At 39.7% G+C, this 19619-nt stretch overlaps 1 protein-coding gene and 1 long non-coding RNA gene across 2 annotated transcripts; both read left to right on the top strand.

Annotated features, from left to right (window-relative positions):
• The first annotated feature begins 5897 nt into the window (after window positions 1-5897).
• On the top strand, window positions 5898-8161 carry LOC130605970 (uncharacterized). The gene is made up of 2 exons (XR_008973839.1): window positions 5898-6901; window positions 8021-8161. It is a non-coding gene; the product is annotated as an uncharacterized LOC130605970 (long non-coding RNA).
• Window positions 8162-12437: 4276 nt separating this feature from the next.
• On the top strand, window positions 12438-16878 carry TM4SF4 (transmembrane 4 L six family member 4). The gene is made up of 4 exons (XM_057421864.1): window positions 12438-12845; window positions 13096-13185; window positions 15262-15395; window positions 16179-16878. The coding sequence occupies exons 1-4, from the start codon at window positions 12672-12674 to the stop codon at window positions 16378-16380; spliced, it is 600 nt and encodes a 199-aa protein (XP_057277847.1). The 5' UTR covers window positions 12438-12671; the 3' UTR covers window positions 16381-16878.
• Window positions 16879-19619: the final 2741 nt, after the last annotated feature.

Below are 19619 nucleotides of genomic sequence, written 5' to 3'. Positions count from 1 at the left end.
AAATTACTGTGGTGTTTTTTTTCAGATCCCTGCTTCTGCAGCACAGAGGTGCCTTCTTAACTATTTCTCTTATCAGTATCCCTTGCTCACAGGAAGATTATGGTGTGTAGAGCAAGCATGGACATTGGTGATGACCCAGGAAATGACAGGTGATGCAGAGCAGTGAGCAGGGGTGGGAAGCACAGGAGAGAGCAGCCTATCTCAGAGGCACCGCTGATCTCACAGCAGAAGGAGATATAGGAAGAAGACAGCTGAAAGGACAGACGAAAAAAAGTTGAATACTAAATCTAAGGGCTGATACAGTCCCTTGACCTCAGGCCAGCTTCAAGAAGGTCAGCATATTTTTCACAATGAGATTCAGATAACAAACTAGAATGATTTCTAATTTAAATATTTTTCCCCCGATCTAGTTTATTTCTAACATTTCTAATCACTCTCAGAACCTTAATGTTTGCAGTGCCAGGATCCATCAAAGCTTTTACACAAAGAAGCACCAGGCCTCTGAGGCCACACAGTCAGATACCTGGTATTAAGGCAGGGGATGCATTATCTCTCAAAACAATATGGGAGTGTTCTGAAAGTAACAGGGTACAGCCTGGTACCATACCATTAAATATTAACATAAGCGATAACTAATCTACTCAAGGTGAGTCAACTCTGACCACAGTTTTAACCATTTACAAAAAATAAGTTTAACAAACCAAGTCTAAGCACATAAATCATTGTAAGATGTCAGATTATAGTTTTGAGAGGGAAGATGTGAAAAATACCAGAATTTAATTTTGCTGTTTAAGAAAAAACAAAGTTTTGTAACCACCCATGAGCTTGCAGTTCTTACAGTTTTATGAAACAATCCTGGCTTTTGCATTCAAACTGGATTATTTTCATGCCTTCAGAAAAACAAAACCCTAAACCCATACATGATCTATCTCTGAAATAAACAGTGTCCTGATAAACTTCTCTCTGAGCCTTCTAATTGCATGGTAGCCAACTTCAAATTTGAAGCAGAAGCAGGAGTAAAAGGCTTTTTTATAGACTAGATTAACAATTATTTAGGTCTAGTCAAACTGGTAAACACAGTAAAATTTCACAGCAAAGAGAAAAAAAAAAACCCAACCAAAAAAAGCAATGCATTATGTTTCCTACAGCTGAGATCCTGTATGCGCTTTTAGCATGGATGAACTAGCACTATCAATAGGCTCTCACTCTCAATTACCTATTTATTTCTGCTGACATTTGGTTCTCAGCAACCTGTAACATTACATTCTCTACACAACAAGGTTAAATGTCTACATTTATCTGCTCATGATATGGAAATTTGTTGTAGTTGCCCATTTATTACTACACAGAAAGGCCTATCTTCCACCCATTTCAGTCTTACATTTACTGAAATGAAGTTATCCAGGAAGCAGAAAGAGTTGCCATGGAAATAAAACCAATTTAACAGAGGCTGCTGCAAAACTTCCATTAATTAACCTATTTATGATAAAACCACTTCTCTCATTAAATGTAGTTGCTATCATTTCAATGACACAGTGAGAAAAATACAGCTGCTCTCCACTTCTTGTATATTCCATGCTTTAGTGAGAACTGCATCAGCACAGTTTTGCACCACTTTTTATACTTCATGACAGAGCTCAAACTGAAGTGGTAAAAAGGAATTCACGATTTGTGTCCATCTATAAAACTGAATGTAACTTATTCCTGAAAAAACAATGAAGATTTGTCTTGCTTGTTTTGAAACAAAAAGAACTCATTTAGAATATGTTTAAAATTTGTTTTAACTTCTGAAATCTAGACTGTCAAATTCTTCCATAAAAATATATCTTGAATGTTTTCAATAACTATGTCGACAAAAAGAAATGGTCCATGTCAAATCTCAGGAAATAAACTTTAAAGCGTAGAGTATAATAAAGGATACATCTGTGAAATAGTTTAAAAATTCCAACTCTGCTCTTGGCAGGATACTAGTACACTATACCTGAAAACACATGGGCTTTCAATGCGAGAGTAACTAGCTTGTTTTTTAGGCTGGGAAAACTTTGTCTGCAAGAAAAACAGGTATAACTAAATGAAGGAATAGCAAGAATATCCTTTTGTTTAGTAATAATTCAGCAACAAAGCCCTGCCTAAACAGCCATCACATAATGACAATGACAAGAACTATGCTATAAGGAGGGACAGACCATACCCATAGGCAAGATTTTCAGTGTCAAGGATCATTTGAAGTGGATGCGGTATAATTCCATTCCTGGCCTGGCAAACTTGGTAACAACAAATCAATAATTACCAGCCACAAACACTATGTAATACAAACCGTTTCAGACCATCTGGATGTTTATTTACAGAGCAACCAATTTGCTGTTGTACCTAATGCAAATTTCATGATTACAAGGTAATTTGGTGGAGGGTGAGAGAGGAGTATGAAAAATGCACCACCTCTCGTGAATGCTCTGAAAACAGGCACAGGGTAAGCTTCCCAAAGCAGCAAAGCAAAGTAAGAACTGAAGGGGCAAAGAGGTCGGAAGAAGGTGTTAGGGGCTGTCTGTCCTCCCCCCAAAACTCTAGCAAAGAAATTCAAGCTAAAAAAAAAAAAATCCAAACAAACAGTAGTAATAGTCTTCTAACAGAAATAGCATGTCGTGTCCTTGCCTCCATGGGCTTCTCTTTGGATAGCATAGGGATGTCAACAAACAGCATACAATTCACAAAACAGCCAATATTTTACACATTTTCAACTGGTTCATAAAAAGAATACAAACTTTCACAGAACTGGTGAGAAACTAGACTTACTATTGCATGAGCTGTCTCATTTCTTAATTTATTTGTTAATCAATGAACAATTCCAACAGTGGAAAGGCAAACTGAGCAGATTTTGCTCTCCACTATAACATAGTGGATAGGTAATAAATCCACTGCAGGTAAGGCTGCTAACATGTAATCGCATGTTGCCCACAAGGACAAACTCTCCAAGAATCTATGGAGCCTCATGCTGGCCACAAGAAACACAGAGACTGTAAGGTCAAGCCACCAGCAATTCAAGACACGCTGGACAAAATAATGCACTGTCTTAATTGTGGATTAAGAAAGATTTTGGTAAGATAACTCAATTCTGCATTTACTCTTCCAGCAAGGCTTCCCACAGAAGTCAGTGGGAACCACAGATACATACAGGTTATGTAACTAGATCCTTAACATATAACTAAAACCTACAAGTTTGATTCATTTTGGGGAAAAAAAAAAAATGGCAAAAAAACCCCAAAACCAACACAAAACATCAACCAACCCAACCCAACCCAAAAGTCATAATTGAGAATTCTAGGCATCAGAAAGGTAAAACCCCAACTTGCTGCTTCCTTTAGAACTTCTTGATTCTTGCTATCATCAGAGCTCAGCATGGGAAAAAAAAAAAAAATACTCTTCAGTCACGAAAATCTCTCTTTTGAACAGAATTCAAGCAGAGGACAGATAAATAACTGAAGAGGAAGTGTAAACATGGACTCTGACCCCATTCTTAACAAACGTTCCCAGTAAAATCAGCATAGGAGATGGACTAGCCTGCTGGAAGCATGTTTGCAGTTATGAGTGAGATAAATATGAGGCATTAAGCATCCCAGTCTCACACCAGATGGATTAAAATGAATGCAGTACATAATAGCATTCCTTGTCAATCAAAAGCTGTACAGAATCACATCTAAGTACATGAGATATACATCCTGGAAGATGTGATCCATTGCAGTTCTTAAATTTGATCAAATTCAAAATTGTAAGAGTCTTCCAAATTTGATCTAAAATGTGAGATAGGAATTACCCAGTTCCACAGAGAAGACAGCCTTCCTGTCTCTTGTCTGTCTGCCTCCCTACACAATCACAAATTGGTGATCTGTAATGATCTGTCATTTTGCACAGGTGATCTGGAAGTAAAACTGAAGTTACCTATACCATCCAGATATTCCGAGTATCAATAGTATAAGATTAATATTATTTCCTGCAAACCACGGTCCATTATTTTCCTCTGCGACACATGAACCATTTCCACATAAGGGATTTTAGAGCAAAGATGATTTTAAGTCAGACACATCCCTTACAGAAAGATGGGTGGGAGAACCAAAAAGCCAGTGGGCCACAACTGTGTCATTTCTGTGGAGCATGTGAACAATGCAGCTGGACAACACAAATTGAGGATATGAAGCCAAGCAGCAGGGATGCAGCTGGAGAGAGATACTCAGTTCAACCGATGTGCAGCTCACATCTCCTCATTACCACAGGAGCCCGCATGGTGTTGAAGAGTTAGCATACAGGGAATGTTGTTACCAGCAACACAAACAAGCAACAGAAATTAAGAGCTAACTCTCCCTTGCGCTCATCTCCTCCATGTGTAGAAAGAAACATGAGAAAGAGAGATGGGCATTCTTTTCCAGGGTAAAAGCAAAGCAACTCCACAGAAATCTTAAGCATTATTCCTGCTTCGTGTTTGGGGCCACTCGGGCCACAGTTTATTCCTACATGAATGAGTTAATGAACTCACAGAAGGTTTTTCCTCTCAATTGCACTGGTATCTAGCAAAGGATAAGAACGCCCAGGCCTTATCTCTGGAACCTACCTTCCCTTAAGATCATGCACCCACCACTTGATGTTTGCATCCCGGTAAAGAGAAAGAATCTCCAGCAAGCACTGACAAGTCAGGTGACCCTGAGGGCAGTAGCCCCAGGCAAAGGCTTTAGTTCTAACATGCCTTCCAGCCCACTTCTCTTAAATACTGTTCATCAGGGTAATTTGCTTTTCTGTATTCACAGTCAATGTGCAACTTAAAATACCACCTAGGCCAAACTACATCTGTCGCAAGCTCTTATCTGAACAGAAACGTCAGGAAGAGAACGAAGGTCAAACCAGACACTAGGGGAACCATGCATGTTTCCAGCCCACGCTCAGAGACCAGGAGGAAGTCTGGCAGCTGGGACTGGGACAGGAAAACACTGTCACAGGGAAGCCCACGATACTGAGTTTTCTCTTAGACATTTTTCCCTTTGCTTTCACATGCCTCACCGCACAGCTACCCTCCTGGTTTGACAGACATCTGGGAATACAAAAAAGGAATTAATTTCTCCTGTGTCAAAAGGCTGATGATGGCTTTTACTTTGCATATACACGGACCCATTTATGCAGCCCTCCTCTCCTAGCATCCCACTGACATGCATTCCATATCCATGCATTCCACAGAGAAGATGTTGCCCATGTGAGTCGCTACCAAAGAGGAATGGGGTCTGTCCTCTCTGTCTACCTGGGCTCACTACACTGGTATCAGAAGTGGGGGGCTTTCCTGTGTTCTCCAGAGGACAGCTTGTACTACTGTGATCCTTCACCACAGTGAAGACTGGGGTAACATGAAGGGAGACATTTTTCAACTCATTCTTCTTTGTTCTCTTTTGAAATAAAAGGAACTTGGTCCACAGCTTACCAGTTTCTCTCTAGTCCTCAATACAATGGCACAACACAAAATCAAACACAATATCACATAAAGTGTGTTCAAGAGTGATTTTATGCAGGAAATTCCTTCTGTATTTCCTGCTTGAGATCAGTATATCACCATATATATGAAATATATATAAACACACACACAAACTTACTTGCAGCAGGGTCTCAAACAGACCTGGTTTCATCTATGCTACTGTAAATCCAATCCCACCTACAAATTTGTAGCAAAATCCTCCCTGGCTTAATCGGAGTCAGAATCAATACTTCTCACAGAAGCTTATGAAGCTCAAGATATCCAAACTACATTTAGAATATGGAAGCAGCTATGCAAATTGTAACTGCAAGAACTCATGGCCTTGGGTCATAACTGTCTAATTAGTACAGTCATTGACACAAGAACTGACCAAAACACACCTATCTGCAATTAAAAATTAATGGATACATCAAAATACATGTTAAGTAACATTCACCTATCCAAACAAAATCAAAATCTGATTACCAAGATTAGCAAGAAATCCATGGCAACAACAAAAAAAAAAACCTTCTTGTAACAATAGTACTGGTGGTATCTCAGGGGACTAGCCCAGGTACTGAGAAAAGGATGATTAAATAGTGTATGCTGCACCGAGGATAATTTACTCTACTTCTCAGGTTACCACCAATGCTACATCTGGTTCTGTTTCAAGGTCACTGCTTCCAATTATTGAACTTTATCACTTAACAGCTATCAGCTCCCATGCACTCAGCAGGTTTATATACAGCCACAGAGCATGTAGCTGTATTTATATTTATCTTTATCCTTTGTATTTCAAATTATCTGTGTCCTCTCAGTCTCCACTTAGCTTTCAGATCACTGCCTGTGTCTTTAGAAACCAGGCAAAAATCTGGTAAGGTATCCCCACTGATATATCTTACCGGAACTACCAAAACTGTTTGAGTGGCCTTCCATTACTGTCAATTTTCCATGGGAAAATGTCGTTTCACCTTTCTCTGCAAAGACTCTGTGTGATTCAGGAGGTGAGGTGAGGAAATACCCTCTAACAGCATTCCAGAAAGGAGTGCCTTCCATTGCGACTCCACAATTGCTAGGAAAACGCTGTTGCACAGGACAGCATGACACAACTTTCAAAGACTGTCTCCACCCCAGTTACCAGCCTTCACAGTCTCCACAACAGAGTATTTATTCCAGGACAAGCAGTTGTGGCTAATGCTTGACAATGGTCTCACTGGTCCTCCTCCCCTCCCAGACAGATGGCCAGAGTTGGAAAATGTGGACTAGAATGGAAGGGAAGCACACCCAGTTCAGTTCATCTCAAAGGGGTTCGAGTCACTCAGTTTTTCCCTGGAAAAAGACTTGAGCCAACCTCAGTTTTGTTTTCCAGCTCAGGCTGAATGCCACTTCCTCTTAAGCCATCCCTGCTGACAAGTATAACTTAAACTCTCACCTGAAGGTTGGCAGTAGTTTAATAAGGCCATGCATAAATAATAATATAGTTGAACAGAGCAGTCTGGCTAGTTTTCTGTGATACTGACAAAGCTGGTGAGTGCAAGAGCAGGATTGTTGTGAAGCTCAGGTTGAAAGCCTGGCAGGAGCCTGGTAGAAGCATCTGCTTTTGAGTCACTTGCAGTAAACCCGGATGGCAGGTTGCTGCATGCAATACCATTTAAACCTTTTCCCCTTATTGCAAGCCAAGATTCACAAATGCAAAATAGCCACGTTCTGACAATCAGACAGAGAAGGGGGAGAAAAAGCAAGATTTATATACCAGCTACAGCAAATATTTTCCCTGTGCCTGTTCCTGTCACTATGCTATAACTGAGAGCCAGATTACACATGCTCTCTATCCACTGTGAATGTCATGAAAGTCTATTTAACATAGCAGGTAAAGTATGGAGAGTTTTCAAGTTCTGAATGCTTGCCACAGAAGCAATAGCAGGCTGTAGAAAGCCATGAAAAGTGCTTACATTGGCCTGAACACCATGTGTAGACTGTGCTATCAGTCAAGGCTTCTTAATCTGTTTCTCTGTCTGCTTTTCTGTTGAATAATAGCTGCCCTTCTTGGACTGAAACATCAAATTTATGAACCTTTCAAAATGCTCTCAGTGGTCATGTGTAAAAAAGCACGTTGCTTTTACACTCATAGGACCAGATGGTCCTCTCTCCTTTAGGGGCCCAGCTAACAGTTAGTGGCAACGGCTCCAAAGGCATCTGTTCCACGACGAGGAGGTCAGGTACATTCAGCTCCCAGGTTATACATGACACAGGCCAAAGAAGCACGGGGTTTGTGGAAGGCATCTCCCAGAACTTCCCGAGGCAATTGCTGTGGCTCAGCAGAGTGGGACGTAAAGGGCAACACTTTCTGAACACAAGCCAAACAGCTTATATTGTTCACAGCCTTGCAAAATGGCTGAAAGAGGAATCACTATGACACAACAAGAAAACTCAATGAAGTGCAGCTCCCAGAAACTGTTCAATTAATCATCGGTTACTGGCTCCTCCTAAAGCCACCTGTGCTCATAGCACTGAATGCACTGTGCTTGACAGGGATCTTCATCTCCACTGGGAGCCATCACTGCCATCATCCAGACTGTCCTGCTAGATCTGCATCAAGAACCTGTGGGCTTCATCCATGTTGCAAACTTGAGAAGCCAGTCAAAATTTGTCTTACTAAATACCTGAACACAGCTCTTTTTACAAGGTAAACTAGTGTGATTTTCTAAGGAATCATGAGTTTGCTTAGCACTACAGATATCAGCAGTACAGGCATGTTTGTTCCTAGAAGTGATCCTCACCAAAGAACCATCCTCTGGTCTTCTTAATACTCAAAACAATACATATGATCATTTTGGCAGTGTGTTATCCTAAAATGTGGCATATGCCATGCCACAATTTCAAAATACAATCCACGGAAGATACATTCAGGTTTTGGTTATTCTTCATCATGTGACTTAACGTTTCAGTGAAGAGGGCTATTAAAAATTAAGAGCATTTCTAATTCATTCTTTCCTGCAAACAGCCTTGCACCATATAGCAGAGTTCCCAGAAATCACAGAATATATATAAAATAAACCTTTAAACCCCAAATATGTTAATCAGGCTAATTTATTCCATCTATGTTTACACAACCTAAAGTCAATAGACTGGTGTTTCTCATTATTCTGCAATCCGAAAACTCTTCCAGATTTGCGGACATGCATCTTTATCAGTCTACGATGTCTCATCTTTAGATCCACTAGTTTATCTACTGTTTCAATTACGCAAGCATCTCATGACGTGAAAGAAGAATTTGGACCGTGAATATATAATTGCAATGGAATTAACTTATCAACTAGTTAATAATAAAAAAAACCCTGCAACCAAACCCAACTGCCTTTATTTTCTAATATGTATGCATCCAACAGAAGGTTGCCACAATACCTTTGATTCAGGTTCTTGTTAAAGGCAGAATGCCTAATAAGAGGTACTGCCCCTGAACTGAGCTTAGCTGCAAATTTTACACACCTGCTAACACCACTCTTAGGCACAGAATCTTTCAGAAAGTTCATTTGGAAAACTCCATGTGCTGTAGGTGAATGAATGACATAGGCATGTCATACACGTGTAGCTGAACAGCCAATAAAATGTTCACCTCTCGTTGTATGTGATTCATAAAAGTGCAATGCAACTGTACTAAGTCTGTATGAAGCAGGCAGATCACAGAAGAGGACATGCTGACTATAAGAGTAAATAAATTCCTACCTCTATGAAAGAAAAATTTCCTAAGAGCAGTTCTGGAGAGTTTGATTTGTTGTTTTTATAAATGTGCCATCTAAACTGAATAGGACTGAAACATAGATTTGATGTATTCTGATGTGAAATACATCCCTATGCGAATCTGACCTATTTCTACTTAAATCAGTGGTGTAGTTATAGATAGCTTGGGTGGAAAAGAGATGGATCTGATCCCATTACTGTTCTGTCCATCTGCGTCTGTTTCGCGGCTTCCTCCCACCCCATTTTAAAAGGACAAAGAGCTGATTTCAGAATTCTGCAGTTCTAGTGATTCTAGGACTTACTGCAGTGTAAGTCCTGGTGCTTCACTTATTTTTACAAATATTATTCCACCTCCCAGGCTTTTTCAATGTCTTAGATTTCTGCTTTGGTGTTTTGCAATTTAAGAATTAAAATCCCAAACCAAGTAAAAAGGGGTAACCTCCAAATGCTCATGTCTAATTTAGATACGTCTTTTTTTCCTACCTCACCCCCCAGTTTCTGCATCTTCTGAGCAATGCACATACTTTCACTTCATCATAATGGTTTTTAGAGTTATCAGAGAACAGAATCAGTAACAGTGACCCTGTGTGATGCTGTTGCAGTCTCACTAACCTTGAGGCTCACAAGTCATGCAGAGTATGGTACTTTCTAAGAATGGCTTACGAGCATCACCAAGATTTTCTTAAGAAAGTAAGGCCAAAGAAGACTGGGTATTTACTGACTACCTGTATCTTTTCAGCAGGCTTTCCAGCATATGGAAGCAGAGTCTTCTATGGAGTATGAAACAGGAAGAGAAGCTAAATATAGTTATCATCCCCTCTCCTTTTTATGATCATCTGGGGCTCATTTTAAAAATTCAGTATCATCACAAAAAAGAAAAATAAAATAAAATTGTTCTATTGCTTTTATATAATTTAACCTCAGTCACCTCAGCCCAGATTTACTTTTTGTTTCTGACAACACAGTATTTTCTTTCAGCCTTGTTCTGAGACACATACTCCAGAGAGAATCCTTAATAGAGAAGTTGGCATATATTGCACAGGCATCTGAATCAGTGTTATTTTTCCTAAGTAGTCTTTCTGTAATTGAAGCACCATTTTCACTCCCCAAGCCATTAAAAACTGTTTTAGTGACTGGTATTTGGGAGTTCTATAAGTTCTCAATAATAAAAACTATTAGTATTTCTTACTTCACTTGATCTATGTAAATACTTATTTCAATCAAAGTGATAATAGACACATCAGAAAGATGTGATTACCAGCTAACGCATCAAAGAACTTGACAGCCTTTAACATTTGCCCAGTTAATCCCTAGTATCTAGAGAAGAACACTTTGGAAAAAGTAAGATTTCTTTAGAGAAATTGCTCCACTTAAGGCCAAGTGAGTACATAGTAAATAAGCGAGCTAATTTTTTTACCTGCAAAGATTACACAGTACTGTGATAATTTCCTTAGGTTGAGAGCAGGCTCCCTGAAGCAAACATGAAGCTCAAAAAATCATGTCTTACGTCTGACGTGAAAATAGGCTTCATAGTTTCATCTTTTTATCAAAAAACCAAGACCATTATCCTTTCTGCCTGAAGTTAGACAGAATTTAGCTACTGAAAATAACAGGACTATACCCAGCGCCACATCTAAGTTAATAGTAATTAATTTTCTTTACATTTGATGCATATTTTACATTAGAACCCCAAAATACACTATTTGTCAGAGAGAGTACCTGTGTTCAATCCTATTGGCACCTTCAGGAAAAAAGGTATTGGAGAGCCCTCTCACAAGCTGACAACCCTTCCAATTGCACCTCATGACTACAAGAATTGCATACATAATTAAGTAGGATTTCTAGTATTATTACTGTTACCTTAAAAAGATACTCGCCTAGAAACATTAGGCTTGGTCTAGTAAAACTGCTATATATCCTGTTTCTGCAAAGAAGCCTAAAGCTGAGACGCCCACGCTCTGGCTCTTGAGCATCAGTGGTGGCTCAAGGCATCCCTGTTTCTGCTCTCCCTGCTTCCCGCTCTCCCTGCTTCCCTGTATTTGCACAATTGCTAGTGTGGCTTGTGATGAACCAGATTAGGGAATTAATCTAGATGAACAGTGACTTGGATTTCTTTCAGCATCATTTCTGTAAGGATGGTGGCTGTGAAAACCAGCTTATTCAGCACCGCTACCTAACCCTTAGCCATGGCTCTGGGCAGTTCAATACAGCTTTGGACAATTCATTATCATGAGCTTCGTAAGAGTTTGTACTTGTAAAAAGTAACATTTTAGATATTTCTGGGCTGCCTGTCTTTGAAGATTCAACAGAGATCCACTATATGGATTAAAACAAACACTCAAACACCTTTAAAAACTTATTTCAAATTTGAATGAGAATTTCCTGAGCTTCATCCTTTAAGTGGAAACTGTTATCCATCTCAAAATACATGGAATTCTTATGTCCATAAAGGGATAGCAGTGGAACTGCATCTATCACTATTTGCTAGGAATGATGATTGCTGGGAAATATTATCCTAACACAAGTTCAACAGGACAATATACCAAGTATAAATATGATAGAGAAGGTATTCAGTTCCTGTTAAAGATCTGCAGAGTCTGGTTTAAAAGAGGTGCTTGCTTGAATAAAATGTTGGATGCCAAACCAGTGAGGCTCTGCTTGAGCTCCTGAGCCTGCCTGCCACATGCAGCATAATTTTAAGTGAAAATTTTGCCCGAGTGCAAATGAAGTGCTGGGCTTTGAGGGAACGCATTATCCTTAGAGAACACAAAACGACACAATATAAAGAGCAAGTGCACCGAAACGTCTTTTGATGATTAGCTTTCCGGAGATACCAGCTGCAAAGCACTGCCTCCATGAAAATTCATTACCTATTACAAATCCATAAACTGAGTGCTTCAGAATAACAAATTAGTAGCTCGGCTTTCCCAAAGAAAATTCACTAGAACTTTCCCATTGCACACAGCTGGTTCTTAACATCAGCTGATTGGTTACGTGTTTTCATGTCAGTCTTTACAAAGAAGTACTGTGAAGAAGCACTGTGTGTTGTAAAAACTATGATCCAGAACTAAGAAGCATATCTGCCCATGACCTGAGCTCAGATAATGAAACACCTCATCCATATTAGTAAAATATTAACAGAGGTTATTGGTTGTCATAGTAAAATGAGAGGCTGCATTGAACGTAATTTCATTTGCAGACGTTCAGAAAATTGACATCATGGCTGCAAGAATGTATAAATAACCAGCACACTGCATTTCTGGTCAACTGCAGCAACATCTTTGAAGGGGGCATTCTACAGGCTCAGCTCCTCTAAAGACACGGCGAAAACTGGATTCTATAAAGTACACCGAGGAGCTCTTTTTTACAGAGCAGTTCTAAGAACATCCGAGAGATTCCTTCCTCTGCCTTCAACTGCATTTACCATTTACTTAAAAAAGCAATGTGCACGGGAAGTTGTGCTAAGTGCCTGGGAACCACTCTTATCCCCCTGGCTGTGCTATGTACCCTTGCTAACATTTTGTTGTTTTTCCCTGGAGGAAAAGTGGCTAACGACAATCTGCACATTACAAATGAGGTCTGGTACTTCGGAGGGATCTTGGGGTCTGGTGTATTGGTGAGTATATAAATTCAGATATTCCTACCCACACCATCACTTTGCATTGCTGAATTTCTTCAGTACTTCAAATGCAGGTTCCACAACTGCAAATTTTTTTCTGATAAGCAAGTAAGTTACAAGTCATCCAACAGTTTTGCATCAAGTAGCTTAATTTAGTGATAAGAAAAAAAAACAGAGAACTCTTATATTACAAAGCAAATGTAACTTGAAGTCATCCTAATTCAAACTGTATTTTTGTCATTGTTAGATGATCTTTCCTGCCTTGGTATTTTTGGGCCTTAAGAATAATGATTGCTGTGGATGCTGTGGTAATGAGGGCTGTGGAAAGAGGTTTGCGGTAAGTGAGAAGAAACACTGCAAAGAAGTAAAAGCTAAATTATTACCAATATATGTATCTTCTGCTCACTCATTGAGAGACTGTACAGATGCTGACCTGAGTGTAGGACACAAATCAGCCATTTGTCTGAGTGCTGGGAGGTAGAAATAGAGGCTGTAAGAACTGCATTATGCCTTTGATTCTGTGCCACAGGTATGACAACTTGGTGTATTTTGCTATCACAAGATACTTACAGTTGCTATCACAATTAAAACTAATTTCTGAAAGATCTGCACTTAGTTTTGCAGAGCATGACAGTTCTCTCTTTAGCCTTTTTTTGCTGTCATTTTTGAAATTATTCTGACAGTTGCACACTACATTCCCAACTCACTGCAGACCCACACATTGGGCTGCAGGTACCTCATTAGGTTCGTAGGAAATTTCAGGTTGGAAGAGACCACAGAGAGGTCACCTAATCTGGCCTTCTACTTAAAGCCAGGTATACCAGGCTCCACTTCAAATTCATAGCTTCCTTTCACATGAGAAGTGAAAAGTTTTAAATGGGTATCTTCAGATACTAGTAAACATTTAAAGCATTTTGGTTTAAAAATGAGATTAGATTAAAAATAAATATATTTCTATTAGGAAAGTCTATCCTTTTGAAATAAATTGTTTGGCTTGAGTAGATCATTACACATTTTCACAAAGAAGCAGCCTTTCAAACCGGAAAAAAAATAAAAGGAAAAAGCAAATCACAACTATGAGGTTAACGAGGAGCCTTCCCTCACCACACTGTGTTATCAATGTTTTGCTAGCAGTGAACATATCTTAGTTTAGCTTTGAAGACCACATATAACTCAGGGACTATAAAAATTACTAATGTTTTGCTGCTGGGGGGCCACTCACAGCCCTGCGATGCAGCTGAACCAGGCCCACAGCTATACCGCGGGTGACCAGGGGTAAGCGCCTGCAAAGCTGTGCCCGCTGCCGCAGGTAGGCGGAGCCACGCACACAGCGCTGCCCATACAGCAACCCACGTCCTGCGGCGCAGAACCCTACTGAGAACTCCTGTGAGAATGCAGCTGAGAAACGGGGTGTTATTAATGCAGTCACTAGTACTAAGTACACTGTACCGAAGGAGTCCCAGTGGCCTTACCACAGCATGACTGAGAACTGAATTTGGTCTTGTATGTTAGCAGAAACGCTGCTATTATTTGTTAGCCCCATCAGCTGCATCAACATAAAAATGCATGTCAACAGTCGAGGCAAGAGTCTCGTGATGAGGTCTGAATGAAAGTAATCTTTTTTTCCTCTACCTATATCTCTTTGATCCAATAAAAGGCACTACCTCTACCTACAAACTATTACGGCTACAAGTGCTTCAGAATTCAAGCAGGGCATTAGTTTTTGCATTATTACATATTGGTATGTTTATTTACATATCAGTGCATATCATATTACACATCTGATATCAGTGTATCAGATTATTTTCAGATCAGTATATAAAAATGCCATAATGGAAAGCCAGAAAGATAAAGATGTCCTTTCCAACCCATTCCAATCGCACTAGTAGAACTAATGCTGACAAGTACCTGAGAGGAGATAAAGTACACCAAAATGAAACATGAAAGGGAGACTCAGGAAGACAAACTGTAATTATTTGGTACAAATGTGACCAAGACACCAAAGCCAACTTGTAAACCATACTGTAGATTATTTTCTTTAATGTCTTGAGTGGTCCAAGACTTCAGTCTTGCTTGTATGTCTTCAGAAAGACTTCCCCTTCAGTGAAACTCATGACCTTGAACAAGATGAGGACTGTTGGACAAACACTATCTGAAGGGCAGGAGTGCCATCTACTGTGGCAGCATCCACCCCTTTTGCCTTCAGATAAACGGTGCCAATTGTTTTAAAGCTTTTAAATACAGTGTAGGTATGTGTTACACATCTGGTATGTAATTGTGAGTTAATATATTTCAGCTGTTCAGAGTGTAGGACCATTAAGAGCTGAATTCAGGGAATACACATTCACATTAATAGGGTACATTTCATTGTTTGAATGAAAACAAAAAATAACATGATTTTTCTCTTCATCAGATGTTTTCTTCTGTAATATTTGCTGCAGTTGGAGTTGTGGGAGCTGGATACTGCTTTATTTTGTCAGCAGTAGCCCTAAACAGAGGCCCTAAATGCAACACTGGAACAGAGTGGACCTATCCTTTCAAAGATGGGTAAGACAACACAATCAGAAAAAAAAAGTTACAAGTTTTAATTTTGTGGTATGATTTAACTTTCAAATCTGTAATTATACTATTTGTCTACAAGACAGAAGCTCTTGGAAGAGCCAGCAACTCACAGCAATCCTAAGTAAGGTTCAAGAGCAGATATAAAGAATAGTGAGTACTTTAATGAGTTTCAAACGAGCCCATAAAGGGAAATGCACAGCTTTCTAGGTTACTCCTGGAATGATAAGCAGTATATGAGGATAAATTCTACCTAGATGAACAGCAGTGACATTTTATATTGAAATTTGATGGCATGCAAATAATTAGTATCTATGTATTATTTTATCTTGGTTATGGAATTTGGAAGTTGTCTGTTCCTCACACTCTGCAGCTCAAACGTATTTGGTGTCATGTATCACTTTCAGAGAGCTGGTGTAAAGAACATGAGCAACCCCTAGCAATCCAGTTGCTGAGGGCTGAAACCAGTAAAGGTCCAACTGAAAGCAGGGTACAATGTATTAGCAAGGAGAGCAGGCGGGAGCAGAACAGATCAATGACGGGTACAGTAAACTCCTCACTGCATCAGAATCTTTAATGCAGTCTTCTGCAGTCAATTGCTTCAATTGACCTAGAACCTAAACCAAAATTATGTTCTAGATATGTGGCACCAGTGCAATAATGGAAATTATTTCTTGCACTAATTAAAGCTAACAGAGACTCAGCTGTATCACAACAGCGACAGCTTGTGACAGACTCCCTCTCTGTGAGCTCACGTCATCTTCTTCACAGGGATTACCTTTCTAACCATACACTGTGGAACATTTGTCAGTCACCTGAAAACATTGTCCCTTGGAACCTGACTCTCTTCTCCTTGCTGCTCATCATGAGTGGGATCCAGGCAGTGCTCTGTGGCATCCAAGTGGTGAATGGCCTGTTTGGAACAATCTGTGGGGACTGCAAATGTTGCGGATGTTGTGGGGTGAGCAACTGACTGTTTTCTGTTACTGTTTTTTCTACTGATAACAGTTATATGCACACCTGACTAGCTGACAGTCTGAAAAACTAAACTAGCCTTCATTCAGTGCCATGATGATGTTTTCTTAAGTGTAGCTGAACCCCTACAATGTCCCCAGGTGCTGAAATTACTATTTCAGTCCATATTTATGTTGTTTATTCCATAGCTACTGGGAAATCATAAGAACATTTGAAAGTGACAGGAGTGGTAGCCACTAAATTATCTCCATGCTTTTATTATTCCAGGGATCTTGAACTGTCTAAAGAATATGAATATTGCACACAACCTTCTTTATCTTGGGAGGCTCCTTTTTGCAACTGTTGCATAAAGCAGCCTTCAGATGCATCATCTCTGGCTAACAAGATGAGAATGAAGGGCACTTCCCCTTAAGAAGCTCTGACTCCCTTTCCAGACTTCCTGAAAGCCTTTATCATAGAATAGAATAAAATAAGTGAAATTCAACTCTAACATTCATATTTATTTTTGTAAAACAGTTTCTGTCTAAAAGAGGATATTCTCAGGCAAAATATTTTCTTTCCTGAGTCTGCTTTCCCACTGGGGTTCACCAAATGCTGCTGGTACAAGCTCAGCTATAATGCAGTTGTGTCTATTTTCTCTTGAGGTTTATCAGATGGAAATACCACGAGTCTAAATTTTTTTAAGTATGTTTATGTTATGTGGAAAAGTGAGGACTTCTCTTTTCCAAACCCATTATGATTAAAATGCTCCCCATTAACAAGAGACACACATACCTGTTTACATGCTGAAATACATTCTAGACTTGTAATCCTCATCTTGAATCTCTCATACGGAAACTACACAGCCTGTGTAATTTAATGACATAGAAATAGTCACCATAAGTAAACTAATCTGTTCCTACTTACGAAGGGCTTTTATCCCCCTGTTCATGGCAGTAATTCACTGTGAGCTCTCATCTAACAAAGGTGATGCAGTGATTTAAGAGTCACAGATTAACAGGTCTAGGAGGCATCTTTGGAGCCTACCTTTGCACACAAAGGCAGCACAAACAACACTTAAATATTTTGTAAGACATCTATGTAACCTGTTCTTAAAAATCTCCAAGTTCAGATGATTGTGTGGCCTGTGATTTCAGAAGATGTATTCATGTACTCTGCAGCTATATTAGAGCTATCTCAAGAACTTAATATTCAGAAGCACTAAAAGCTGGTGCGCAACATGCAAAAATGTGAAATAGCTAGATTTAGGTAATTAACAAAAGCAAATCAGCCTCAGTGATGCATTGTGCAAGATGATAAAAGTAATTATAAAACAACATCTTCAGAAACAGCTGTTTCTCCCACCTGTTCTACTTCATTGCTGGGGAATCCGAGAGCACCCTTTATACCACCACCCACTGATGTAACTATCTTGCATCTATTCTTTCATCTGTGGTTAGCAGCTGTCCTGCACCTCATCTCACATTTGTTTCATTTTATTTATATGAAGCATTTGGGAACATGGAATGTTTCTCAGCACCACTGAACAAAGGGATGGGTGGCTGCATAGCATACAATTTTGATATATTAATAAACAGAATACATAAATCTTTGTAGGAGACTTGGGATAACAAATGACAGGAAGCTACGATACCTAAAACCAAAACCAACAGGTGGTTTATGAGTCAATGCTTAAAAGATGCCCAAGTACACTGTGGTCTTCTAACATGAGCTAGTATCTAGTAGATACTGAAACAAGGCACACAGATTTCATCTCAACCCGGACTGCATTTGCACCTTGGCCTTGGGATGCACTGAACAAGCGTAAATGAACTGGATATCAGCAGCTTAGCTGATCTAGCATTTTTGAGAGCCAACAGCACTGTTCCTAATTCAGTTGTGATTAACATCTGAGGCTCCCACCTAGCATTTAACTTCCTGGGAATCACACCCGACTGTCAATTCTGCAGCAACTGGAGATAGCTTTCTCTTTTTCCTGAGCAAGGCATGCAGTAAAATCAAGGGGTGGGACTGATCACAGATTGTTGTGACAGGGAAAGAAGTAATGGGCCAGCAATACTCCTAGTAGAGAAGTTACAGATAAAAAGCATGTGTTAGGCATAAACAGAAAGATGTTGGCAAGAGAGAAACTACGAACAGGGAGAACTGAAAGAGTTAAACCTGACCTCAGTAGTTCTTACCAACTTGAACACCACACTTGGTTTTAGTGTGTACAAATATCAACACTTACACAGATGTAGAAATCCTAGTAGCTTAAAAGAAAAATATTAGTATTGTCTGTAAAATCTCAGAGATGCACTTGTTATCTGGGCCCTCGTTATTCACCCACAAAAACTGGCTGCTCAGTGCCAGTTGACTGTGTGCTGAGAGCAATTCTGGGGCATCAGTTCAGCTGAGAATTTACATTAATTATTTAACACACAAGTTATTTAACAACTCAGATTACAACACGTGGAGTGTGTGCACATGATTTTGAGCCCATGCATTTCAACTTCTGCCTAACAAAACCGGTGCCCCTGCACAGTTAAACTGTATACAGTTGGAGCTCTCTTTATTGATTGTCCCCAGTAGACTGCAACAAGATGATACATTAACCGCAGTACAGCGTCACCTGTTGGGAATGATGCATTATCTAACTGGCAACTTTGTTTTAAAGGTTCATTTCCAAACTTAGGAAGTTAACATACACAAAGTAAAAAGATATTTGCTTAGCCAAGAGCAAAGAATGTTTTCTAACATCATTCTAGTCTCGAATGTTCATCACCTGCTCCCAGTTCAACTTTAGCTCACACTTCAAGGCTTCTACATTACTCATGGTGTAACCAGCCACAAGGCAAACAACAGCAAACTCGGCAACAACCACTACTGCCCAAGGATGGGGAGACTGACTTGCTCTCCCACATTGATACGAGTGGGGTCTTTGCCCCGAGGGTGAACACTGATATCAGTGATGGACATCAATAAAACTCCAGATAAAACACCTCTGAAGTTTTTCCTTGCCAAATTACTCTTTCATGGGGATAGAATCCACCGTTTAACTTAAATTACAAAAACTCTGCCAATACAACGGGACATTTTATAGGCATCTTCACCTGAGAAGCACCATCGTTATCCTCCACCTGCCACTGCTCACTTGATGCAGGACCCTTCACTGAAATACAAATTGCTCCCACCTGTGGATCAAAACAACCCAAACCGAAAAATACTACTCGTTGGCACTGAGAAATAAAGCCTACC

The sequence above is a fragment of the Pezoporus wallicus genome, unplaced genomic scaffold (genome assembly GCF_028554395.1).
Source record: "Pezoporus wallicus isolate ANWC-B61680 ecotype Strahan unplaced genomic scaffold, APGP_CSIRO_Pwel_v1 scaffold_7402, whole genome shotgun sequence".
In the NCBI taxonomy this organism is placed as follows: domain Eukaryota; kingdom Metazoa; phylum Chordata; class Aves; order Psittaciformes; family Psittacidae; genus Pezoporus; species Pezoporus wallicus.
This window is presented reverse-complemented; position numbering and strand designations above follow the sequence as displayed.